The sequence below is a fragment of the Ceratocystis lukuohia genome, assembly GCF_044167205.1.
Source record: "Ceratocystis lukuohia strain C4212 chromosome Unknown Supercontig1_pilon, whole genome shotgun sequence".
In the NCBI taxonomy this organism is placed as follows: domain Eukaryota; kingdom Fungi; phylum Ascomycota; class Sordariomycetes; order Microascales; family Ceratocystidaceae; genus Ceratocystis; species Ceratocystis lukuohia.
In genome coordinates this window covers 1,722,925-1,747,648 of record NW_027263520.1, presented here as the reverse complement: position 1 = coordinate 1,747,648, position 24,724 = coordinate 1,722,925, and the positions used below count along the sequence as shown (strand labels likewise).

The following is a 24,724-nucleotide window of genomic DNA, read 5'->3' as shown; positions in this document are numbered from 1 at the left end:
CAAGCCAGTCCACAAGAATGGGACAAAACTATGACAATCGTAAGTTCACATAATTTTATAGACTATTTCTTGGTGTTTTTTTTTTCTTTTACTCTAGACATTAATGGACTAGTGCTAACCATGTGGCCATCGCGCTACCTGGTAGAGTTCAATAACGTCCTTTCCCAGGTCCCGCTCACTGTCTCCCCCTTCGTCAAGCTGCCCTCAGCCCCCACTTTGAGCTACAATTACACGAAGCTCCCGTCCGTGCTCCCTACGAGCCGGTATGTAGCTGGTATGTCTGCTGTGCAAAACTCTTCTGGGCCTGATGCGCCCTCATACAACGCAGGCAACGATGCTACCTCCGCCACTGCCGCTGGCCCTTCTACCGTCCCCTATGTCGGCACCCGTGGCGGCCACTTTGCACATCCACAGAGCATCATACGCTCATGCACGCTGCTGCGCGAGCACCTTGATCGGCTACAAGCTGAGGCTGATCGTGAGCTAGAAGAGCTGAATGCTCGGATTGCGGATGCTGAGCTGGCTGAGAAGCGCCGTATCGCGCCAGGCTGGTTGGATAGCGAGAACCACATTTTAGTGCCTGAAAGCGCTGCTGGCAAGGCTGCAGATGATGCGGGGAAATCCGAGCCTCTGGACTTGGCCTCAGAGCCTACAGAGGAACAGCGGCGTAAGGCTGATGCCGAAGCTGACGAAGTTTCAGCTTTCGTTGAGATGTTGAGTCTGAAGGAGAAGCAGAAGACGAAGCAATGATACTGCTGCTGCCTGTTCCAGGGCACGTGTCGCTGTATTTTCTTGTTCAAGTTATGTATCCCCAATCATCAAAAAGAAGGAGAGAAAGAATCAGGTTCTCATCTACGTCTTTTTAGGAGTTCTTTTTACGTTTTTCTCCTTTTTTTTAGTATCAAAACCCTCTGGAGTTCCTGGAGTTCATGGGCTGCCAGATGCATGTGCATTTTTCATCTTTGTTTTCATTTGCATCTACATTTCCTTGCTTATTTATAATACATTCAAATATTACACATGGCGTCACAATAAAAGGGTCTATTGCCTTCTTTGTGCCAGTCAAATAAAATGTTGCAAAACAGGTTCATGTTGGTGAAAAGATTCATCAAAAGAAAAAACAGAATACTTCAATACGGAAACTATTTGTTCTAAGCTTCAAGAGGTCGTTTTTCAGGTGCATGAGTGAGAGATGGCTCTCTTACCTCCTCCATAGTCAGATCGCCATTAACATCATGCCCAGCGCTTTCAGTATCATCAGAGACTGTTTTTTCTAGCGAAGGAGTCCGTCTGCCTGCGGGTCTGCGTCCAAGCCTCTCACACCACTGCTCAGCGCTCCCAATCGTGCTATCCAACACATTGCTAACCTGTAAAATCACCTGAAGACCTTCTCGCGCAACCAATAATGCAGTCTGAGCATTTCTGCGAGTTGTTGTGCGATGATTGGGCCGTTCCCCTCTATCCAAAGCAGCTTGCTGTTCACGGGCTTGGGCCTTAGCTGCCCCAGCGGATCTCATAGGCAGACTCATCAAGCTTCGGCGCACAAACTGCCGCGCAGGCTGTGGCAACGAGGCACCAGCGTACATTGATATAGTTTTGACAGTATCTTGTAGCACATGGACAACATCCGACTTAAGTTTAGTAATGCGTTCACCGACTTCTCGGCGGGACCGGGGGCCAGAAGGCTTGTCTGAGACATTCTCCGAATCTTGAGTGCTACAATGGGCATCCCTTCCATCAGCTGTAGTAACTGGAGAAGCCTGCTTGCTAGACTCAGATTTTGCCTCTACAGCTTGCATGTCAACATCATTTTCGAGACTATTTTCTTGGCATTGTTGGTCTCCCTCAACATCACTAGTACTCTTGTGGGCTTCTCGTTCCCGAGCCTCAGCGCGGTCGTATTCCTCGACCAAGTTTTTAAGCGTATTGATGTTGTTGTCGATGTTTTTATTGGCTGTTCTTAGCCATGCTAGGCAATACTTCAAGCTCCGTAGGCTTTGCTCATTCATCGCAGCACCAAGGCCTGTCGTCGATCGGATAAACCGCCATCCCACATTGTGTGGGCGATCTCGAGGGTGAGTTTGCGGCCCATCAGCAATATTGGGGGTATTAGAAGGGCAATATTCAGGAGCTCCTATCTCATCGCTATAAGGAGGTAGGCTAGACATAGTAGCGGAACTAGCAACAGATAGCCTGCGCATATGCCCTTCGCCATCTTCGCTAGCCGGAACACTTGCTCCTTCATTGACTTTCCGACGCTTGGAAGATCTCGATTGTTGTTGGGATTCTGGCTCTATAGGAGCCTGTCCGGGCCTTCGTCCACCTAGAAACCACCGAACCCCACCTTCAACGCCCGTGACACGGCTGACATTACCAACCGTGTTCGCGATGGGATTCAGGTAGCTTTCAACATACTCGGCGCCGGATTTGAAACGAGGAGAAAAGTTCTTAGAGTTATTGTAAGCTTGAGTTGCTCCACCTATCGTGGTCGCCAAGAGAGGATGTGAATTAGTTATCATGGATAGTAGAGGTTGCCTTGAGGGCTTTCCATTGATTATGCTCGAATGTGACATTTGAGGGCTGTGTTGATTTGAAGTCGCACCTAAAAAGTAGCCCCTCGCTGTCAGCGTGTTATTTCATGTGGCGTATGAATTTTCAAGTCACAAACATACCAGTTTTCATTTCCGCCAAGGCCTGTGCAACCAATCGCAAGTCATTATCTTCGTGAAAGCTGCTAGCTCTTGAAGCTCGCGCGTAGTCTGGGGAACCAACTCCCGACATTTCTGAGTCTATTGGAGTTTGGTGGTAGCTAAGGGAGGATGATGTGGAAACACCGCCTAGCTCAGAAAGAGAGGGCATGTGGTGCGGCTGGTATGAGGAAGATGGCGTTGTTACAGGTGCTGGTATTGAGGCCGCAACCTGGACTAGAGAGGGGAGAGATGTACCGCTTCCCTGTGATGGCGGTAGAGAAGACGATATCAGGGGTAAAGACGAGTTCATAGTCGGGTCGAGCTCTTGAATGCGCGGAAGTTGAAAGTCACTAGAATGACAGGCCTCTAGTCCTGTTGATTCTAGAAAAGCGGTGCTCGTGCTAGGAATCGCATCGGTATGGGGGGGTTGGCTGTCTTGAGCCATGGCGGATTGTGATTAGATCAGAGTAGAGGTGATAAATATTGAAATGATGAGGAAAGCGCTCGAGGTAAGGCCCCGGAGATGAAGTGGTATGTACTATAAGAAATGCTTAATAGCCATATGTCGAAGGTGTCCTGAATCAGCTCGATGGTTGCTTTGTGGGTGTTAAAACCCAACAACCATATATATGCCAGGATAGAAAACAAGGGAAATCAGGAAAGGAAAATGCTAGCGATTGTGTGAATAACGAAGTGGATTCGGCATGAAGTGTGGTGAAAAAATAATCTGAAATTCAAATGAAAGGCAGGAAAAAGAAGGCGATTTGCAACGAGATGGCCCAATGTAAATGACCAAAAGATATGCCGTTCGTCAATATGGAATCAGAAAGAGAAAGGCAAAGAAGAAAAAAGGGTAAAATAATAGACGGAAGAGAAAATTTAGGGAAAAGAAAATTCAGCAAATCTGCCAGTAGGAAACAAGCCAAGGCACAGAGCACAGATGTAGATCTAAGGGCAGATTAATACGTATAGACGTTAGGTGAGACAAATCAAAACGAAGCAGAGCAGGCAACAAGCAACTCTCAAGATGGATGATGAGATGAGGATAAGAGACCACAGAACCAAAGAGGCAGCGATGATGAAGAAGAGGAGAGTTAGAATAGAACCAATGATAAGAGCAGGGGGTGCATGGACTCCCGCAAGCACGAGATGCGTTTTCTTTGCTCTTTTGGGTCAACTTTGTGCTTTAGCGTTGCGTCTGATTTGTGCCCTGTGCTGACTAGCACCTTGCAGCACCTCTTGTTTCTAATGTTTTCCTCTGTTTCTTTACACCGGCGGCTGTCCAGAAGAGACAGAGGGATGAAGCTGCAGGGATAACCCGTTCACAATGAGGACGATACAAGAAAAAGTTTCGACCACGAGCCCTGACTAGAGTGCAGGTGAGATGAGTTTTCCTGGCTTGTGCAGGCTCAGAATGGCTAACAAAGATGCAAAGGAGCTGAGATGAAAAGAAAATTAACGATGATGATGATGTAGCTAGAAAATAAATAGATAGTAGACGGAGATTCGGTAGAATTTTTCTGGCAATTAATTAGTAGTTGTGCGAGACCAGAAAGCAGTTGCACCCGTTAAAAGCAACTGCTTGTTTTGCGCAGCTGAACATGTTAAGGTAGCCCGGCTCTGAAACGGCACGAAAAAAATTGTTGGGAAAAAAAACACTTTTCATTTGCACGTGTTAGACATGTGAAGAAGTGGAGGAAGGTCGAATCACATGCTTTTTTGTTGGCCAACTTTGGGGTCGAAGGGGCCGTTGGAGCTAGCGAGCCAACCAAGCAAAAGACCAACAAGTGGAAGAAATCAAGGAAACAATGGTCACAGCCTATCTGCTTATGCACTGCCATACATATGCATGTCTTTGTAGATAGCTCATTACTCTTGATTTTCTAAGCACTTTAGACCGCAGAATTTATCGCCAATATCATAGGCATTAGCTATTAAACTCGCCACGAGCTTCAAGTAGCCCTGTCCACTCATATATTCGGTTAAACCTAGAGCTCGGATTCAGCATCAAGGCTTAGGGTAATAGCACTGTTGTCATTTAGTATCCGGATTCATCGAAATTAAGAATAGAGCCGGACCGACAACTATCACCACACTCCTCAATATACGGTCGGATCATGGTCTTGTTTGTGACAAAAAGCTTCTGATCAGATCAAAGAATCCAACCGCTCTGCGCTCCACCGTCAGACATGACCTCACTTCTCGGCAAACACATACACGCTCAGGCATGCAGCAAAGTCCAACATAAACCTCTACATTTCAAGGCGCTAGAAGCATGTGACAGTGATGTGACGTGACCTGACGAGACATTCTAGGACAAGAAAACCCCCAGAAGATCAAACATGGACAGAATGTAAAAACACTTGGTTGTAGAATGTGCAGTCCCTCTGACACCGCCATGGCAACAAACTTGAATCTTACAGCCAAAGCTGATCAAGACAAGAACAAAATACATAGGCAGTTCTTATGGGACAGCTAGCAAAGCTTTTAGTCTACGCGTCAAATATCGCTTCTACGTCAACAACTCAAGATAACACTCCGAACAGAATGTCCGGGCATTGGTGTGAGGCTATGAAGAGATGCACTGTCTGAAAGACGCGATGGTACTGAGGAGAAGAAGAAAGAATAATATGAAATGCTACGGGCTGTATGGCTGTTTATAAAGGTTTTCACAGTACCCACTCAATATCAAGATCACGTGACTGGAGACTAAATGGAGTAAGTGGGGTGTGTGGCGCCAAAATGCACAGGCCAGTGAGGCTCTGTGGCTAAATGTGGTAGTGCAGCAACAACAGCAGAAGCTAAGCGAAGGCTCGGCCTAAGCCCAGGTGCCAGCCCAAGAGTCCCAGTGCTCTGAGTACATACAGTCTATCTAGCTAAATGATAACCGCAAGTTGTTTAGAAATTCGACCTCCTTTGTACCCTCAGCCTTCCCTGCCTGCTCTCCAACCGGACACCATCGCCCCATTCTTAACAAGACAAAAAAAGCTACAGATGCCGACTTGTGGTGTTGTCTTTGTCAATTAGCCCTCTTCTTGGTTCCTGTGTGTCTCTTTTGCTTATTCTTTTATTTACCAACCCAGTTCTACTCTTCTTTCTACTCTGCGTTTCACTGTTGCTGGAAATCCTTGGCGCTCGTGCCAGCTGTCGCATTCCATTTGTCCCTATCGCGACCTCACTTATCTGAACCTCCTTGTGTCTGGCCAACTCTCAACAAAATACCCCTCTAAGCTGACGACAACTACCTTAAAACTCCCATCATCATGGCATCTGCCCTCTTTTTCCTCGATCTAAAGGGCAAGGTACGATAATCCCAGTGCTACTTGTTTGCTGTCCATTTGACCAATTAATTACCCGCTCTTTTTGAAGCTTCCTCATACTGACGTAGCATCCCCGTTGGTAGACCCTTTTAGCTCGGAATTATAGGGGAGATATTCCCATGTCCGCTGTCGAAAACTTCCCCATTCTCTTGAGTGAAGCTGAAGAAGAGTCGTCAGCCGTCCCTCCGTGCTTCTCGCACGAGGGTGTCAACGTGTGTCTTCCCTCCATCTCTAACACCTCAGAACCCTCCTAACTCATCTGATGATGTAGTACCTCTACATCCGCCACAACAACCTTTATATTCTCGCCCTCACGAAACGAAACACCAATGCTGCCGAGATTCTTCTTTTCTTGCATAAAATAGTAGAAGTGTTCACTGAGTACTTTAAAGCGCTAGAAGAAGAGTCTATTCGCGACAACTTTGTTGTCATCTACGAACTGCTAGATGAGATGATGGACTTTGGCTACCCACAAACTACGGAGACCAAAATTCTACAGGAGTATATTACTCAGGAGTCACACAAGCTTGAAGTCCAAGCACGTCCGCCCATTGCTGTTACCAATGCCGTCTCATGGAGATCCGAAGGAATCCGTTATCGCAAGAACGAAGTCTTCTTGGATGTTGTTGAGAGTCTCAATCTGCTAGTATCTGCCCGCGGTGACGTCTTGCGATCTGAGATTCTTGGCGCAATCAAGATGAAATGTTACCTCAGTGGTATGCCCGAGTTGCGTCTTGGTCTCAATGACAAAGTCATGTTTGAGACAACCGGACGCACTACTCGTGGCAAAGCTATTGAGATGGAGGATGTCAAATTTCACCAATGCGTGCGGCTCTCACGCTTTGAAAACGATCGTACTATTTCATTCATTCCACCCGATGGCGAGTTTGAACTTATGAGCTACCGTCTGAATACCCAGGTGAAACCCTTGATCTGGGTTGAGTGTGTTGTCGAGTCTCATTCCGGCTCTCGAATCGAATACATGCTTAAAGCTAAAGCACAATTCAAACGCCGCAGTACGGCCAACAATGTCGAGATTATCGTACCCGTTCCCGACGACGCCGATTCACCTCGCTTCCGCACAAACATCGGCTCTGTGCACTATGCACCCGAGCAGAGCGCAATCGTCTGGAAGATTAAACAATTTGGTGGCAGCAAAGAATTTCTTATGCGCGCAGAATTGGGCCTTCCTTCCGTCCGTGGTGATGATGAGCATGGTGGCGGCATGACGGGTGGCTTTGGTGGAAGCATGGGAGGAGTTGGGGGTCCTGGAAAGGGTGCCAAGAGACCAATCCAGGTCAAGTTCGAGATTCCATACTTTACTACCAGTGGAATCCAGGTGCGGTACTTGAAGATTACCGAGCCGAAGGTAGGCCATGACACAATACAGATGTCCTATTTCCTCCTAATAATATCCGTCCTCCAAACTAACATCCAACCTAGTTGCAATACCCGTCGCTGCCTTGGGTCCGGTACATCACACAATCAGGCGATATCGCCGTCCGGTTACCTGATGCCGTGTAATCAGTGATACATTGTAGGCATATAGACAGATCTCCACTTATAGACGGTGCAGATGCAGTACATAAGTCATACTTTTTAACAGCTTTAAGCCCCATGAGACCAATGCCAAGAACTACAGTATCGACCGTTCTTGTCAGTTTCATCACGTAGTCCCAGATTTACACCTTGGTTGAAATCAAGAGCTGGCAGCTAATTAACTACAGCCAAAATCCCTTTCCCTTCTCTCTTTTAAGTCTTGTGTTTGGGTGAGATAAATTACGTTTTATGTAGTACCTTTTGTTCCTTTTTTGCCCTTCCCTTGATGCTTTATCTATATGCCTTTTCGTATGTCTTTGCATCAAGCACACAGGCTTTACTTTTTGTTTCTTTTCCCTGTCCCTCTAGTTAGCTGACTTGCCTGGGGTCTCACTACTCCATCCGTAGCCTGCCAAAATATCTTCCAGAAGTTGCTTCTCGCCTGCTCGCACGAAAACCGCCATGCGTAGTCTTCCTGTCACACTCTTATCTGCTAGCAAGGCCCGGTCCTGAGCCAAAGTTGTGGGATACATAGCCAGACAGCCAGTTAGGATACGAAGCATGACCCCATTGCAAATCTCTTCCCGCTTGCGCTTGTCAGGAACAACCGACGAAGAGACTTTTCGTAGCGCCTTGAGCACCAGATTAACCTGGTTAGCGAGCTCATCGAGTGTGTTTTCAACAGTAGCAGGGCACTGGAAAAGGCCATCCGGACCAGGGTCACCCGAGTTTCTCTCTAACACAATAGACTCCCCAACTTCGTCCTCATCCAAGAAGTTCTCCTAACAGAAAAGGTTAGCATGATATCTTTACGACAAATACATAAGTTACTTAAGTAACAAAGTATAGAATATCTATTCCACTCACTGCCTTTTCCCAGAACTGGTCTGAGAGCTCCAAGTAGGCCTGTACCTGCTTGCGCACCATCGAAAAAGGTACCTCCACTACATCGTAACGGCTGTGGCGCTCAGAAACATAGCCATATTTACGCAACAGCTCCGAGTTGGGATGAGGACCATAGTAATTGAGGATTTCCTCACCGGCGGCAATAGGGCGCAGAGAGAAGACGGTAAGCGCATCTTCGCCATGGTTAACATGAGCCTAGAAATAGTTAGCAAAACCGCATTAGTCATATGGTTTCAACCTACGCTGCTGCAGAAACCTACGTTGAACTCTGCATCAGCGTTCATCATATCCGCCATAGGGACCATTCCCAGCATCGTCAGTCCATCACTGTCAACAACCCATCCATCCTCCTCCATGCTCTCATCTTCATTCTCATCATTTTCTAGGTCGAAGGCATAGGCCATGATAGTGCTGCCCACGCGATGGGCCAGCTCTATAATTTGCTGTTCACTAAGCTCCAGAGTTCCGGGAGGATAGAAGATATCCTTGTGGCCCTGTATGGTCGGGACAATCTTGCGGCGGAACATTTCTTCCGCCTCTTCTTTGCCAATACGTGACACCAAGGGACTAGCCTGAAGCTCTTGAAGCTCGGCGCTGCTCCAAAACATGGGCGTGTCAAACTGGCTCGGCATCATAGTAAAGTATTGAGCCCATGGTGAAGCCGCACCACGCAGGTGCTCAAAAATTATGACCAGAATCAGCGATGACCATGGGTCGGGGCTATTACTTTCCGTTTCGTCGTCCTCGTCACCCATCTCAGTGTCTTCCTCTCCAGCAAACAGCTCCGGCAAGCGCTCAACAAGAGAGGAAGTAGCAACGCTCATGATGGCCGCCCGTGGGATAGTGAAAAGAGCAGTCTCGGCAGGAATATCAACTGAAGCAACTATGCACATTATGGATCAGTTAGCTGATGCCATTTATCTGTTTATATGCGTATACACAGATGCATGTATCCAACAGTATGAACAAAGAAGCGTTGCATATTAATCTCAACTTACCCAAACCACGGCCTGCGTCCTTTCCACGGAGATCCTTAAAGGCGACAGAGGGGTGAATTTCAGCCCCTGGTATTGAAGTGAACCACTGCTTAAAAGCAGCAGATTGCTGGTCAAAGTCAGCCATTATGAGAGGAAAACGAGTTAGCAAAAACCACAGAACAATAAAAGACAGACAAAGACTAGTAGTTATAATGGGTTTGAGCAGCCAGGCCTTTTGAAATATGCACAGAGCGGCTATTACTTGTCTTTGATACTTTGAATAAACTTGGCGATGTTTCGATGAAGTTGGATCAAAAATTTCAACTATATGATAAGGGTATATCAACCCTAGCATACTCGCAACCAACCATCCTGACAAAACACACTCACTTCTTTTCTATAAAATCACCATCATGCTTGAACTTATACAATAGTGGACATTGTATTTACCATCCGATCTGTCATTTTTTATCATAACTTAAACCTACTCTTGTAAGGTAACTGAATCTCAGCTTATTATCGGTATGGTTCTGAGAAAAAGAGTGGGACTTACTTCCGGTACCACGGCGGAGCAAGTGGGTCTACCTAGATGCTCATTGTCCAGTCCAACAAGGCTTTGCTGGCTTTGAGTAACAATCACGTCTTGATTTTCTGAAGTCTACAACTTCACCAGATACACATCCTTATCGCTTATTTAACGTCTACGCAGGCTCCAAACTGACCACTAAGCTACCATGAGCAAAGCCCTCCTCACCCCTGTTCTTCGAGCTGAGCTGAAACAGCTCTACGACGCACCAGGCCGGCCTAAATACACGCTTTCCCATCGCGACTCGCTGCTGGAGTTTCTTGCCGAACACCGCAGTGCCTTCAACGATCCCGATGCCATAGAAGCCGTTATTTGGTTTCACGATGCTATACATGACCCGCGAGCTATGGACAACGAACAAAAGAGCGCCCAGCTATGCGCGGCACGGCTAGCGAGTGTCGCGGATCGCGCCCGCGTGCAGCGAATCATCGACATGATCTTGGCAGCAGGCTCAAACACTCTGCCCAAATACCCTAGCAAGAAGCACGTTAAGGATGCGGAACTGTTTTTGGATATTGATCTGCATATCTTTGGCGCAAGCCGCGAGAAGTATTTAGAGTACGAGGATGCAATGCGCGAGGAGTATGCGTGGGCAGGCGAAGATGCATGGGTTGTAGGACATGGAAGCAGCATTCGAAAGTTTTTGGACATGCCGCATGTGTATCGCACTAAGGTGATGAGAGATAAGTATGAGAAACAAGCTCAGGAGAACCTGCGGTTTTCGCTGAACAGGTTGACCGAATTGACGGCTAAGCTGGCTGACAAGACCAACAAGGCCGACAAGGCCGATGGGGAAAGCAAGTAAAGTAAAGAAAGAAAATTTGCAAATGCTACAGGAGATGAATGAAGAAGTCATATAAATAAACTATAGTCTATTAAACGCTCCTTTTGCCAAACTTCTCACGATTCCTCTCCTTGCGTCAGACGTTCTTTGTCCTCTCGAACTTTCCGCAAGTCAGAACGTTTATCGGCCCGATGGTGGTTGCCATTGGGTGCTAAACTACGAACTACTGGGCAAACCCAAACAATAGGCCCACTTCCGATGTTGGATTGTTGAACCACACGACCTACAATGCTGGTAAGCTGTTTGTTACAGCTGATGGTGGTCGTCCTTGAGATCCAGCCGTAGGTGAAGGTTGAGCATGTGATGTCCCGTAGCTCTGATATGACGCTTCGTGCGGCTTCCGGAATCAGTCCAGTCTCAAAGGCCTGCTCAATGTTGAAATTGACTATTTTAATGGGAAGGCGTAGGTCATCTGGGACCACGTGGCTACTTAGTGCCTTGAAGGCTGCAAGTCTTTCAGGAGGGTTAGGATCTAGGCCTAGGCTGTCTATACCTGAAAACAAGGCATCGAGGCGTGCCTGTTGAGTCGGAGTACCCATGATTTTCATTTGCACACGCATGTGGTTAGCGACCGCTTCTGTACATACGAGATCTCGGCCCTGTAAAGCGGGATAGAGGGCCCGTGTCATGGCGCCGGGATCTTTTTGCTCGTCGATGATCTGCTGTGTGGTGGCCTTGGAGTACCATGGCTGGTCAGAGATGGCAGAGTGTGTGATATCAGACATAAGAGCGACTAAAATAGATGTGTCAAGGTTGACCGTTGTTGTTAAGTCTTCCGACTCGTCAACCATTAGGCGACTAAGCACTGTACCGAGAGACAAAGACTTGCCAGCAACAAAGTCGCTTTCGGCAGTTTCTAGAATGATGTTTGGCCCGGCATTACGGGCCATATCAAGCACTTTGTCGATTTCTTTGACCTTGCCAGCAGTGATCCGCGGCAGGACAATCCGGACAGTTGGAATGCAGTAGCGGCATGGATTGGACTGGGAAGCCCGCGCTAACATTTTTGCGTGCCTGACGATAGACAACCTGTCATTCCCGGTAGATTTTATTTCAGCTGTCAAGTTGACGGAGTTGGGCCAAGACTGATCTTTGCTCTCGCTCTCGCTCTCACTCTCGCTCTCGCTCTCACTCTCGCTATCAAAGTCCCAGCCGTTTGCCGCCATTTCAAATAACAACCGCTGCTCATTCATGTTGATCAGCTTGATCCATTCAACGCCCTTGGAAACGACAGCATCCACTGTGACTTTGCTCTTCTCTACTTCTAAATTGGTCTGCCGCACGAGCTCGCTGCCGCTAAGGCCTGTAGCGCGTAGAGCGGTGCGGATTTCGGTAGTAGTAGTGGCCATGAAAGTCTGCTTCAGTCCAGTAAGGTTGCGGGACTTTTTGATGGCCGCCCATATCAAACTCATATTGAAGACAAGGTCATCTGCGGCATTCTCTGCCTTTGATATGAACGAGGTCAGTCCTGGAAGAACATTGTGGAGAGGCCGTGTATCTCCGACAGAGCGGGTAGCTTCGACTACGTTGCGCAATGCATGAAGATCGGATATGAGAGATTGTTTGTTGTCTGTGCTGGGCTTAGGTTGCATCATTGATAGCAAGCTAAGGCGAGAGTCGAGGGGAATGAGAGGAAAAAATAAATAGTCACGAATGAAATACAATAAAGGATAGCCATGAGCATGCGAATTATGCTTGTGTAATAGATATTAAGCTGTGAATTATTCTCCTCCAATGCAGATGACGTTGTGAATAAGTTCCTACCTCTGGGGATTAAGCTTTGGAGGTCACGTGACATCTGGCGATGCAGGTTAAGCGTTAGATGTATGCTCAAAGATGAAGGTAAAATTCATTGACGCGGGATTTAGCAACACCGGCAGATAGAAATGATTGATAATGAATATAGTTATTTGATAAATGCCGGAGAAGGCGTGAATCTATTATAACTGATGTTAATAGTAGCAGGCGCTAGTGATCAGAGTCGCTGAGGCATCTCCAGGAAGTTGAGATTTTCAATCTTTACTGCCTAGGGAAATGGTGAAGATAGGCATCCGTTCGAGGTTCTTCCTATACTAGAAGCAATGTGGTTTAGGAATAGTCTGCCACTAATGGAATATTTTTGGGATAATAGATTGAACTTTCATGGCAATTATCTTCATACCTACAGACATCTTGAATAGGAGATAAGCACAAGGAAGAATAGTGGCTAGCAAGAGGGCAAGTGTTACCTTCGGGTACTGAAGTGGTGTAGATTATGGTATTAGACTAAGTTATAGAGCACTCGGGGGGGGGGGGGGGACTCGAAAACAACCGTAGCACGGGAACTCCGGCGGATAATGCCAACCTCAGATGATTCCTCCATCTCGTCAGTACTACCAAGTAGGCACGACAAAGAGCATTGATAAGTTTAGTTAAGCTAATAAGAGAAAACCAGTTTGGTGGCTGTGAAACGAATACTTCGATAGTAGCCGTCAGCTGTAGCACAAAAGACAGAGCAGAGGAAGGATATGAGAAACCTGTCTTTGGTTCGGAGCTTCTTTCACATATTTTTCTCTTTGCGCTAGGCTAGCCTCTAGATAGGCTTCCCCTGCGCTCGTCGCGTCTGCCTATTAGCTTTTATATTCGTTTGACGTCAAAGCTCTCTTCACTATCCTTCTGCACACATCCACTCTGGCCTGTTATTCTAGTCTTCCTCTTTCTCTTGGCAACGAAAGGCTAGTTATATAAAGCACAGGATGATCTGTGGGAGCATCTAAGCCGTAGGCTATCCTCGCCCTTTTACTTGGCTGCCGCTCCTTTCTGAGGTTTTTTCTCGACGTGCTCGTCCACCTAGGTTGCTTGCATGTAAGATTAGTTTAGATGGAAGATTTATAACACTACTAATCAAAGCTCACTCACATGGGCGTAGAGCAGGCTTTTATAACCTGGTAAGCCTGTCTCATTTTGTCTAGAAACAAAAGTATTGTGAGTGAAAGTTGCATTGTAGGTGATCGGTCATAAAAGCATGCCAATCACATGCTGAATGGGAAGAAATTGAACTGTTTCTCAATCCAGCAGAGTCATCACCTACATTGTCATGGCACCGGGCATAAGAGCCTGCTTAACCGAGAAAAGACTAGAGGTCGTCGCTGGTTGAATTCTCTTCGGAGGGAAAAGCATTTTGCTTTGCTTCGCGTGTTTTCTTGTTAGGCCTGCTGTACAAGATAAGCAAAGAGCCCAGATGGCTTAGTTAGCTTGGCTGATATCTAAGTCCCCATGGATGGCCTACTACAACAGGCTGCATGTGTCATATTAATCAATGAACTCGCATGGTTGTACCATGTAGTCTACAAAGGCTCAAATTCAAACACCTTCATATAAGAAGCTATGATCTCAAACCACTACAGCGAGAAACGCTTCAGGCTATAGAGAGCTTTTCAGAGGCGGCAGACACATCGCAGATCATCTTAGAAACTTTGAGCTTGAGTAGCGCATACTTTGACATCTAAAGGGATGATGGCGTTTAGAAACGCAATGTTGAAGTCAAATTGTTCACACCTCAGGTTGTTTGTCGGTACGATAGCGGCAAAGGTCTGCATGGCACATCCGTGGTACAAGCCACCGCAGAATAGGTATATTGGAATACCCAATTATCCTCTCCGAAGCTGTCAAATACAACCCAACGTGCTTTGGCTTCTGTTCCATTAGTTACACCAATGGCCTTTTCCGTATACAGCTATTTTGCGAAAAATAGGCGTGCTCTAGGATGTATCTGGTAGAATTCCCAGATCCCCAGCTCTAGGAGATTTTGATATTGTTTCCGCATAGTTGGTTGCCAATAGCCATGATACTCGGCCTAAGAACTCATTCTTGATGTTTGCCGACAAAGCGCAAGAGACGCAATTGCCAACGTATAAACATTCATAGGAGACTTAGAATTTGGCCTATTTCACGGAGTGTTAAGGCAGGCTTTTGGCTCGCTTTTAACTGTTTGGAAATGGGAGCTTCTTCCTAGATAAAGCCATCAACGGACTCACTTGGAGCCATATCGTTCGTTAGTTTCCTGGAGCCGCAAAGCTCTGGGCTTGGGGATGGTAGTTCATATATTTCATCCTAGCCCTTCTTTCCCCCGTGTATTTAGGTCATCTCAACGTTCACCTTCATCATTCTGACCCTGTCTATTGGTTTGAGGATTGTACGGTATAGCACCAGGAAAAGACAGCGGCGAAGAGATTCTCACTTAAGAGATGTAATCAGATGGATCAAAAGTAACTTTGATCTAGATCTCTCGCTGGACTCATTGGCGGATGGGTCCTCGAATTCGACTACATCCTTAACATCGAAGAGTTCTTTGTCATCCTAGATCTTGAGTAGCCAGATTTCGTTGTAAAATTATGCGCGCTCGTCTCATAACTTACTGGAAGTGAGCTTTATTTCATCGGCCACTAAAGGAGCCAGCGTTTCATTATCCAACATACACAGTTCTTTCTTACTATTTGAACGTAATATCTTGATGAGAAAACTATTTTGATCTTCTGTGTCACCTTGCATCTTCACTTAGGGTTGCTCTTTAGGGTTTTGACACACGTATGATGTCATTTTTATCAGCCTTGCAAGTGGAGACCCCTCACTCTTTAATCTTAGAGCGCGTTAGCTGGGCATGAGTGGCTCAGCCTTGCTAGATGTACCTTAAGTTGAGCCCTATACCCAGTCACTAATCTTATCGCTGCACCAACTTTTTTTTGCATCACCAGCAAGTTTCTTAATAGCCCTCAAGTACTAGTTAACCCGCCTCTTTGGAACATAGTGCCCATTCTAATGTGCATCCAAAAGCAGGCTATAATCATTGAAAAGCCGCATCCTGATTATTTCCCTATTGTGTTTTGCTCTTTTTCTCTCTCGGGCTTTCTCTGGCCAGCATCAAGGGGGCGCTTGAATGCACAGGCTAGACTCACCCACATTTGAGTACTGGCTGTGCTGACGATACTATCTATTTCCTCTTCAAGTACTCTAGATTCTGAGCCAGAGAACTTCCCGAACGCACACTTGTCTACCCTGAAATTCAAAGCTACTAGTGAGACATACCATCACGAGTGACGCCGTAAACATGTCGGAACCAAACAAGTAAGTCCATGGAAGTTGTGATTCTTCATGTGATCGAGCCATGCGTACACCTAAACTCTTAGGCGGAGTTAACAATTCGTCGGTTTTCTGTGTTCTAGCCCACAGCTGAAACGATATCGCAATGCAAACATGTCGTCAACGGTCAATTATGGTGATAAAGAGTTGGGACTCCTTCTCCGCATACTACTGTATTCCCATGGAAGTTAACCTAAGACTAACTTCTGGATTAGAGTCCGCCATGGAGCTACGAAGATCATCCCTGGGCAGGCCAAATCACGACTAGTAAGCTACGAGTGTAAACCTAAGGGCATATTTTATGGTATGCAGTGACCGAGCCTGACATGCTGACTTGCGGATCCATAGAGCAGCCTTAACAGCCAGTCTCACCGGTCGATGAATACCCTCAACACCTCGCAGACGGAAGCTATAAAAAAGTCTTATATTGAAGAGTTCGCAGAGATGGAAGAGACCTTTCGCCCCCATCGTACACGGAATCGACGCTCTAACCGGAACAGAACTCCTAGTGCTCTCGGCCAGACTTCACCCAGCTCGCATGACTCGGCCAGCAGTGATGACGAGCTTCAGGTTGGCAGTTTTAGGCGAAAAAAAGATTCAGAACCACAGAGTCTGCACAGCCGACACCGGCGTGAACGAATAGAAAAGTCAAATCCCGAAGCAAGACAAGATAGCGAGGATGAACTGGCAGAAGGTCATGCGCCGCATAGCCGTGATACCATATTTTCCCAGGCTCGTCTCGTCCCTGCAAATGAGGGAACCCATTTTGCCGAATCTCAGAAGATGCAAGACCCACGTCCCACGTCCCCAACAACTCCTCCAACAAATGTAGAGTTTTCTATACAACCGACGCACAACCAACCGGCGCAGACTGTTAGTTACAAGTGGAAGTTTTCCGTCAGGGCAGTCGTCAGTGGTCCTCACAGAATAGAAATCTTTGACTGGGCATGGCCAAGCACCGGTCCTGACGCTGATTGTGTTGTTCCAAAACCTTCGTCTTCAAAGGACAAGAGCGTATTGGACGAGTTGGACACTGCATGGGCTAAAGTCCGCATACCAAAGTTGCAAATTTTGAAGTATGCCAGGGATAGTCGCTATGTCTTCATCATTCGGTGCAATGAGCCTGGTGTCGAGTCGAAGCTTGCCGCCCAGTTTGCATCTTCACAGGAAGCAAATCGCTTTGTGGAAGCCGTTGGCTATTCACTGCCACGGAAAACACGCACTCTAGAAATAAAGGAAGAGTGAGTAAAAGCCGTCCACACTCACATGAGATGAGTAAATATCTATTTAACTAACCGCAAGTTATAGTTCCTGGCTTGAAAGTTGCTTTCGACGGATGCTTGTAGAACAGCGCGCACATCAGCAACGCCAGACCGAGCAGCTTAGTCACTCGGAATCTTCACAAACCCCACGTCAAGCTATTAACAAAAGCCCCCAAAATAGTGTATCCCATTCTACGCCTCCCGCTCCACGCAAGCTACTGAGAGAGCAAATGAAAGATACCTCATCTTCATCCTCTCTTCCAATAACCAGCCTTCGTCAAACTAGGTCAAGTGGCTCAATACTTGCCTTCCAAGGACTCTTGATGGAAAAGCCAAGACGTCGGACCCGCCAAATTGACACCATCTCACTCGATATTCCGAAATCATCGTGGACACGTGATAACCCTGGATGGAGGGAGCGATGGAAGGAGTCATTGGTTTACCCTCGGACTGGGCGTGACCGTGCAACTGTAGATGCAGACGATATTGAACGGTTGGATGAGGGTGTATTCTTGAACGACAACCTGATTCTATGCTATATGAGATATCTACAGCAGAAGCACCAAGGTAGCCTTATTGCTCGGAACTTGAAGGTGTATTTCATGAATACCTACTTCTTTGGTGTTGTCAAGCCGACTTCCAAGGGTGCTTCCATCAACTACGAGGGTGTAAAACGATGGACCAATAACGTCGACCTTTTTGAATACGACTACATCGTAGTGCCTATTAACGAGTCCACCCATTGGTATATTGCTATCATCTGCCACCCTGGAAAACTTCTACCAAACGCCGAGGTTGGTGTAGCAGATGAGGAGCCAGAGCCTCTCGAGGATACAATTACCACTGGAGACAGCCAGGCAAGTTCTAGGAAACGGCCGGCCGGTCCTCATGCTCCACGGATCATCACTCTTGACTCTCTTGGCGCACCACACTCTGCGACTTGTACGGTGTTACGGGATTATCTTTATGCTGAAATGGCCCATCGCAAGAATGCCAAGGGAGAGAAGACGTTATCACTGGGGCTTACTGCCAAATGCATACCGCAGCAAACGAACTACAGTGATTGTGGTGTTTTTGTGCTTGGATTCATTGAGTGGTTCTTGAAGGACCCTGTTGGCTTCACAGTAGCTATAACTGAGAAGAATGTGCCTGACTGCAATTTTGAGCCTTCGGAATTGCGGAATAAGATTCGTGAAACCATATTCCAACTTCAAGCGGAGCACCACACGGAAACTTTACGTCTAGCAGCTGAAAAAGAGGCTCTTAAACTAAGCCGTAAGGCTGCACGGTTATCTAGAAAGGCCCTAGAAGATTCACTCAAGACTCCCCCACGGCTCGGTAGCACCACTGGCAGTCCTGTTGATGGAACTGGCTCATCTGAACCCCCAGCATCTATAGCAGCATCTGCCAAGGTGACTTTGCGGACTAATAATACAGCCCCGGCTTCTCCTGTGAGGTCAAACCATGTCAGCATGTCTTCACCCATCAAGCCCTCCGTGGGTTCAACCCTTGAAAAACGAAAGCGGGAGTCAGACCTGGATACACTGGCCTTGACTGATCACGCGGACGGAGCACCATCTGCTCCTCTCTCATCTAGTCCTCGTAGGGAGGTTATAAAACTAGGGCCATCTAGTGAGGAATTACGTACTGATTCCTCTACTGTCAGAAGCGAAGTTGAAACCCCCAAAAATCTTGCACATGCGCCTAAACGACCACGGACTCAAAAGTATGCCCAGGGAGAGGATGATGACGATGTGGAAATTGTTCTATCCACTACTTGGAAACAACAGGATACGTGGAAGCGACCCAGTACAGAGCTCAAATCTGTTCCCATCAAGATCCCGGCCGCTGGCTCTAGTCCGCCCCATAGTCACAGTACTGATTCCACCTCTATGCCGCTGGGAGACCCGCAAGGCGATTCCTTTTTGCCTGATAGGCAATCTAAACACAATCTCGGCAGCCCTTCTGGCTTACCACAGGACTCAAAGCTTGGAACATCTCCATCTAGTTTCAATGGCAACGCTACTATTTCTAAAAAGAATCCAGCACAAAATAACGACAACAATAAAATTTTTGGAAGCTCTCCAACAGATGATTCGGTGAGTCCCTTCTTTACCAGTCATTCATCGAAATATAAAATCACCAAGAAATACGCCGCTACAGCACCAAAGTACGGGTCTAACTCGGTCCTTGGCTTGTCTAAAAAGCCCGCCGCCACCTCTTCCGCCACCAGTCCCAATACTATTATCGACCTCTCAAACTAATCCGATGTCGTATCCCTTGCTTTGGTTTGCCTTTCAGGCGGGAAAGCTCTAGCACAAACTCGCGTCGTTCCGCTGTTTACCATAACGGTTCTTTTCTTGGTGGTTATCTACAATACCTTACCGCTACTACTAAACAGGCGGTACAGAAGTCCTGTTATTGGGGGGGGGGGGGGATTCTTGTTGGTGTTTATATTGATTTCCCGTTATTCATAGCCTTTTTGCACCGTAGCATATCTTGTTGCATTTCCCTATTTTTTATTATAGATACATAGCTTCCTTTATTTTGACCATTACATATACGCACTGTCATTGGCGTGAAAGACAGATAGTAGGTTAGCATAGGCAAGCATCTGATCGCCACGATGAGTTGAATTCTACGCGTTTGTTATACAGAGCACAGAAACTAGTATAATTACAACATTGATATTGTCTCATAAGCCGTGATTTTATTTTGAGATGACATGCTTGGAAATGCTGATGTGGTGATAAGTAAAAATAATGGACTAGAGAAACCACTTTACTCCACATGTCCAACGATATTCTAAAGAAATAAACACAGAGAGAGTAGAAAAGAGAAAAGGGAAAGGAAATGGAGGGAAGGTGAGTGTGGGAGCTTGTCTTTTTTTTTTGTCTCTGGCGACTGCCTAGCCATCCATGGTACACTGCAAAGTGAGAAAAGTAGCGGAAATCATAAACGCCGTGAGTTCGCCCAAACGCAACAAAAGAAGAAAGAAGAAATTGAAAAAAGAATGTTGGCTATACCAAAAAAACAAGCAGAGCAGCAGAGACAGAAACTAACATACTCTACAACAGGTGGGTTGTCAAAAGCTATGCCAGTAAAGATGGAGGCAAATAATGAAGAGTTCAGAGGAAGAAAGTAGGAATATATGACGCATTGTGGGACTCGTGCGACATTAATCAGAGTCAGATTCTCCCTCAACGGAGCTCTCCATGGTAGAATCGGTCGAGGCTGACTTAAGAGCACCGCGAGGAATCTCAAAAACAACACCACCGTTGCGGCCGCCGGCAATCACCTTCCATCGGCCAAAGCGGTGCTCCTTGCCTACGGCTGCTACCACGCACAAACCGTCTTTCCCGCGGTCACCGCGCTCAAACAGATCAATGTCGTTGATTACGCCTTTGATTAGGAATGGCTTTTCGGTGTCTTGATCATCTACCACGGTTTCAGAGTCACCGAGGACTCCAACAGGCTCTAGGGTGCGTTTGTCATCACTCAGCTGCCACACACGAATGTATCCATCCCAGCTCCCACTGAGAACTAGATCAGAGTAGGGAACGGTGCATAGAGCTGTGATGTAGCGAGGGGAAGGATCCGGTACAACACTTGAGCTAGCATCGATCTCAGCCGAGGCCTCAGTTGGCAACAGTCGCGGCTCAAAGCCGTGTGCTACAGGGACAATAGACAGGGGCTTTTTTTTGGCAACACTCCATAGAGATAATGAGCCGTTATCACTGCCAGTGACAAACAGCTCATCGTCAATCATGGCTACACGGTCCATGGTTCCTTCGTGAGGGATGCGGGCCGCGGCAGGGTCGGACTGGTGGTGCTTCTTCTTGTCCGACGAGCCGCCGCGGAACACCAGCTGCGACTCTTCGGCGACTTTCCACAAGCGTGCTGTCCGGTCGCGTGAGCCAACACTGACGCAACGCTCCTGCGCCAGGGCAGCCACATCGACAACATCATCCTGGTGACCGAACAGAGTCTCGACATATGCTAGCTCATTTAAGCTCCATACCTTGACTGTGCGGTCCTTGGAGCTGGAAAATAGCTGGTTAGTACCACGACGAAACGCAAGGCCAGTGACGCTGTCGCGGTGGTGTGTGAATACTCTCAGAGGAGTCAAGGTCTCGGCGTTGTAAATGATCAGGCGACGATCAGCACCACCAGTTGCAACAAACTGGCCATCGGGAGACACCGCAATACAAAGGATTTCACCAACATGTCGCTTGTACTCCTTATCCTTGGCCTTCTTGCGGTCGCCCCTGATCCAAGATACAAGCGTGGGCTTCTTGCGAGGCGGTGCTGGGGGCTTCCTAGGCTTACGGCGGGTGGTTTGGGGGAATTGATTTTGCGGAAGATCCTGAACACGCCACTTTTGCAGATACATATCCTTTGTCACAGTGTAAGCGAAGGGCTCGTGGACAGCAATAGAAGTAAAGGCAAGAGTATTGGCTTTCCATAAGGTGTGGCTGGCCTGGTCAAAAGCAAGGTCCTCTACCAAGTTACGGTACACCTTTCCTTTAGACTCGGCTACATCTTCTTGTAGTCGTTCGGCAATCATATCGCGATCGATTTCGGCCGCATCAAATCCTATCGTGTCGACTTGCTCCTTGACGTTTTCGAGATAACGCTCAGCAAGGCGCAGGCGGCGCTCAGCGCCAGTTTCGCCCTCTTCCTCAGAAGACAGTTCGGCGCTGCTGTCCTCAGCATCTTCGGGGGCAGAGTCAGCCATTTCGGAGTCGCTGCCTGATATGCTTTCATCGTCATCGGAAACGTTCTGCTTGGCAGAGGAGCTTTTGTTTTTGGTGGAAGCTGTAGGCTTGAATCTCGTTGGTATCGTGCGTTTTTGGGCAGAGTCAGCGCCTGCCGCTCTCTTCCGCTTCTTCTGGCCCGGGACCGTAAAAAAGGACGACATGTTGATCAGGACGTGATCGCCAACAAGTCAATTGGTGTAGGATAGTATAGAAGCTGGGTGTTTGGTCGGGATAATTAGTAAAGAGTGTGAACTTCTCAATGGGTTAATCTCTAGAATTTCAGGTACTTTTTTCTAAACTCCAACTTTCTCTCATCTGAAAAAAAAAAAAGTTGATAGACCCACTAAAAAGTGCAATCAGATAATGGGCGGGGCAGATAAGCGAAAAGGGAAGGCGGTGAGAGCAGGCACACGACCTTACCTAGAATGGCCCCATTAGAACCAGGCTGTCGAAAGTGCGCGTCAGCGATTGGGGAGGGTAGTTGGTGCCACAGTGGGCTGGGTTGGTTTTTAGCCTTGATGCTATAGCTTCAGCATAGGCGGAAGCCAAGGTACGACAGAGCTCAAGGCTGAAAAAGCTCCTCCTTCAATTAGACGGTTCTTCAAGATCACCAAAGTCTGTATTTGCACCTCCTGACACCAGTATCATACAACCTATTTCTGCGCTCCTTGCGGTCAAGTTTTCTTCTATTTCTCTTTTTAGTTTTCCTAGCAATAAAGAAACAGCATCATCATGTGAGCTCAGCTTCCCAGTAACCACAACTAAAGCAATCTTGTTTCGATTTCTAGAGCTAACGCTGACTCGTTGTATGTGCATAGGGAGGTTCTTCTGGGTATCACTGGCAAAGACTTTACCATCATCGCCGCCTCCAAGGCCGCGATGCGTGGTGCCACCATTCTTAAGGCTTCTGATGACAAGACTAGAAAACTGAACAACTCGACGCTCATGGCGTTTAGTGGAGAAGCTGGCGATACTAGTGCGTACTGTCCTGATTACCAAACATGTGCTGTTGCAAAATTGTGCTGGATCTTGTACTAACTATGTGGTTGATTCTTCTTAGTCCAATTCGCCGAGTTTATCCAAGCAAACGCCCACCTCTACTCTATGCGCAACGAGACTGACCTATCACCTTTCGCCCTTGCTAGCTATGTCCGGGGAGAACTTGCCTCGAGCTTACGATCGCGCAAGCCTTACAATGTAAATCTCCTCCTTGGAGGCGTGGACCCCATCACCCAAAAGCCGAGCCTGTTCTGGCTGGATTACCTTGCATCACTCGCACCCGTCCCCTACGCAGCCCACGGCTACGCACAGTAAGTCTAAGCTCTTGAGAAATATCGAGATGCCATATCTATTGATAATGGTGCTGGTCTCACCCTATATGTGACTCTAAACTTACAAACTGCTGCACACTCATCCAGGTACTATTGCCTCTCGATCCTTGATAAGCACCATAACCCCGACATTTCTCTCGAGCAGGGGATCAAGTTGCTAAACATGTGCACCGACGAGCTGAAGCGCAGATTGCCCATTGACTTCAAGGGCATGACAGTGAAGGCTGTGACGAAGGATGGCATTCAGGACATCGAATTTGATGACGATAAGGTTGTGAAGATGGCATAAATAGAAATGACATGACTACTTGTTTTGCGTTGCTTTGTTTCGGTTATAATACCACCCAAATTACATTCACATTTAGAGCATGAATGACGAGGAACTGTTCACCATCGGCGTACTATTCCGTGATTCAGCCACATAAAAAAAATCCTGACTGTCCTCCTTAGACTCATCCCTAAACACTTGGTGATAGATACATCGGTTCTGGTTCTAGACAGTACGACATTGACTTGGAATACGGGTTCTCAATCTTAGAGCCACCTGGAAGTGTCAGTGAGACTGCCATCTTCTGGGACGTAGCATGGCTCGCAACCCATCTAGATTTCAATATGCTACATGAGCATTGGATCTCGCATATTCCATGCCGTGAACATGCGAAGCCTTCCTTGACGTTACACTGACGGCTTCACTGCAAGCCAGTCTCGTCAACCAACATGTCATAAACATAGATTTCTAGAACAAGGAATGCACAATGCCACGTTTCTATCACTTATAACGTATAAAGTCATTAGTTGTACGGGAGAAAATTAAGAACTAGTGAGATAGTAATTCACAACTTCGAACTAACTAGTTGATGGGCAAAAACGCAAACAGTACCACAAAACTGGTGCGGCTCAAATGATGACGCTGGTACAAGCCGCTGGATAAGGGATTGGGACCTGCAGGGCTGAGTTCTTCTCTCAGTATGACCTATATCACAGTCCTATCAATCGTAACCTTAGCCAAAAGCAATACATATATTCCCAAAGCGATACTTTCACGTGATATCATTCCGATTTTCTTGTTGCACGCCTGTTCTCGTCAACAAATTAGTAATTAAAATAAGCAAACTTGACCTGCAACTACTCCATTTGACTATTCTATTATACCTCTTTAGATGTCCATAGTAGGATATTAAAGCGTGGGGCCGTCTCGAAGACTTGAGAAGGTGGGGGAGGGCTTAGTTTGTGGTAGTTTGTTTGGGTTCGCTGGTGATCAGCTGTAATAGCTCGAGATTTGTCTTAGTTATCAGGGTTTTGTTTCTCATCCAAGTCGGGCGTCCCGTAACCTAACCTCCCTACTTTTATCGCTTTACCGTTTTAAGCCGCAGAGTCAGCAGCGATTTAGC

The 24,724-nt window shown here is 47.0% G+C and overlaps 9 protein-coding genes across 9 annotated transcripts; 5 read left to right on the top strand and 4 right to left on the bottom strand.

Moving 5' to 3' along the window:
• Positions 1 to 120: 120 nt before the first annotated feature.
• Positions 121 to 750, top strand: HOO65_010445 (uncharacterized protein; the record flags this gene model as incomplete). The annotated part of the gene is made up of 1 exon (XM_070999716.1): positions 121 to 750. One exon carries the CDS (start codon positions 121 to 123, stop codon positions 748 to 750), a length of 630 nt encoding a protein of 209 aa, XP_070862267.1.
• A 401-nt stretch (positions 751 to 1,151) lies between these two features.
• On the bottom strand, positions 1,152 to 3,135 carry HOO65_010444 (Clock-controlled protein 8; the record flags this gene model as incomplete). Its single annotated transcript, XM_071005592.1, has 3 exons — positions 1,152 to 2,479; positions 2,603 to 2,620; positions 2,673 to 3,135. The coding sequence occupies 3 exons, from the start codon at positions 3,133 to 3,135 to the stop codon at positions 1,152 to 1,154; spliced, it is 1,809 nt and encodes a 602-aa protein (XP_070862266.1).
• Positions 3,136 to 5,953: 2,818 nt separating this feature from the next.
• On the top strand, positions 5,954 to 7,534 carry HOO65_010443 (AP-1 complex subunit mu-1; the record flags this gene model as incomplete). Its single annotated transcript, XM_071005749.1, has 3 exons — positions 5,954 to 5,992; positions 6,282 to 7,379; positions 7,454 to 7,534. 3 exons carry the CDS (start codon positions 5,954 to 5,956, stop codon positions 7,532 to 7,534), a joined length of 1,218 nt encoding a protein of 405 aa, XP_070862265.1.
• A 380-nt stretch (positions 7,535 to 7,914) lies between these two features.
• HOO65_010442 (Ribosomal N-lysine methyltransferase 4) lies at positions 7,915 to 9,577 on the bottom strand (the record flags this gene model as incomplete). Its single annotated transcript, XM_071005716.1, has 4 exons — positions 7,915 to 8,331; positions 8,417 to 8,650; positions 8,698 to 9,338; positions 9,454 to 9,577. The coding sequence occupies 4 exons, from the start codon at positions 9,575 to 9,577 to the stop codon at positions 7,915 to 7,917; spliced, it is 1,416 nt and encodes a 471-aa protein (XP_070862264.1).
• A 589-nt stretch (positions 9,578 to 10,166) lies between these two features.
• Positions 10,167 to 10,823, top strand: HOO65_010441 (uncharacterized protein; the record flags this gene model as incomplete). The annotated part of the gene is made up of 1 exon (XM_070999715.1): positions 10,167 to 10,823. One exon carries the CDS (start codon positions 10,167 to 10,169, stop codon positions 10,821 to 10,823), a length of 657 nt encoding a protein of 218 aa, XP_070862263.1.
• A 95-nt stretch (positions 10,824 to 10,918) lies between these two features.
• On the bottom strand, positions 10,919 to 12,454 carry HOO65_010440 (uncharacterized protein; the record flags this gene model as incomplete). The annotated part of the gene is made up of 1 exon (XM_070999714.1): positions 10,919 to 12,454. The coding sequence occupies one exon, from the start codon at positions 12,452 to 12,454 to the stop codon at positions 10,919 to 10,921; it is 1,536 nt and encodes a 511-aa protein (XP_070862262.1).
• A 3,970-nt stretch (positions 12,455 to 16,424) lies between these two features.
• Positions 16,425 to 19,506, top strand: HOO65_010439 (Ubiquitin-like-specific protease 2; the record flags this gene model as incomplete). The annotated part of the gene is made up of 2 exons (XM_071005381.1): positions 16,425 to 17,221; positions 17,289 to 19,506. 2 exons carry the CDS (start codon positions 16,425 to 16,427, stop codon positions 19,504 to 19,506), a joined length of 3,015 nt encoding a protein of 1,004 aa, XP_070862261.1.
• A 914-nt stretch (positions 19,507 to 20,420) lies between these two features.
• On the bottom strand, positions 20,421 to 22,163 carry HOO65_010438 (putative WD repeat-containing protein C2E1P5.05; the record flags this gene model as incomplete). The annotated part of the gene is made up of 1 exon (XM_070999713.1): positions 20,421 to 22,163. One exon carries the CDS (start codon positions 22,161 to 22,163, stop codon positions 20,421 to 20,423), a length of 1,743 nt encoding a protein of 580 aa, XP_070862260.1.
• Positions 22,164 to 22,881: 718 nt separating this feature from the next.
• HOO65_010437 (putative proteasome subunit beta type-4) lies at positions 22,882 to 23,622 on the top strand (the record flags this gene model as incomplete). Its single annotated transcript, XM_071006139.1, has 3 exons — positions 22,882 to 22,978; positions 23,063 to 23,312; positions 23,421 to 23,622. 3 exons carry the CDS (start codon positions 22,882 to 22,884, stop codon positions 23,620 to 23,622), a joined length of 549 nt encoding a protein of 182 aa, XP_070862259.1.
• Positions 23,623 to 24,724: the final 1,102 nt, after the last annotated feature.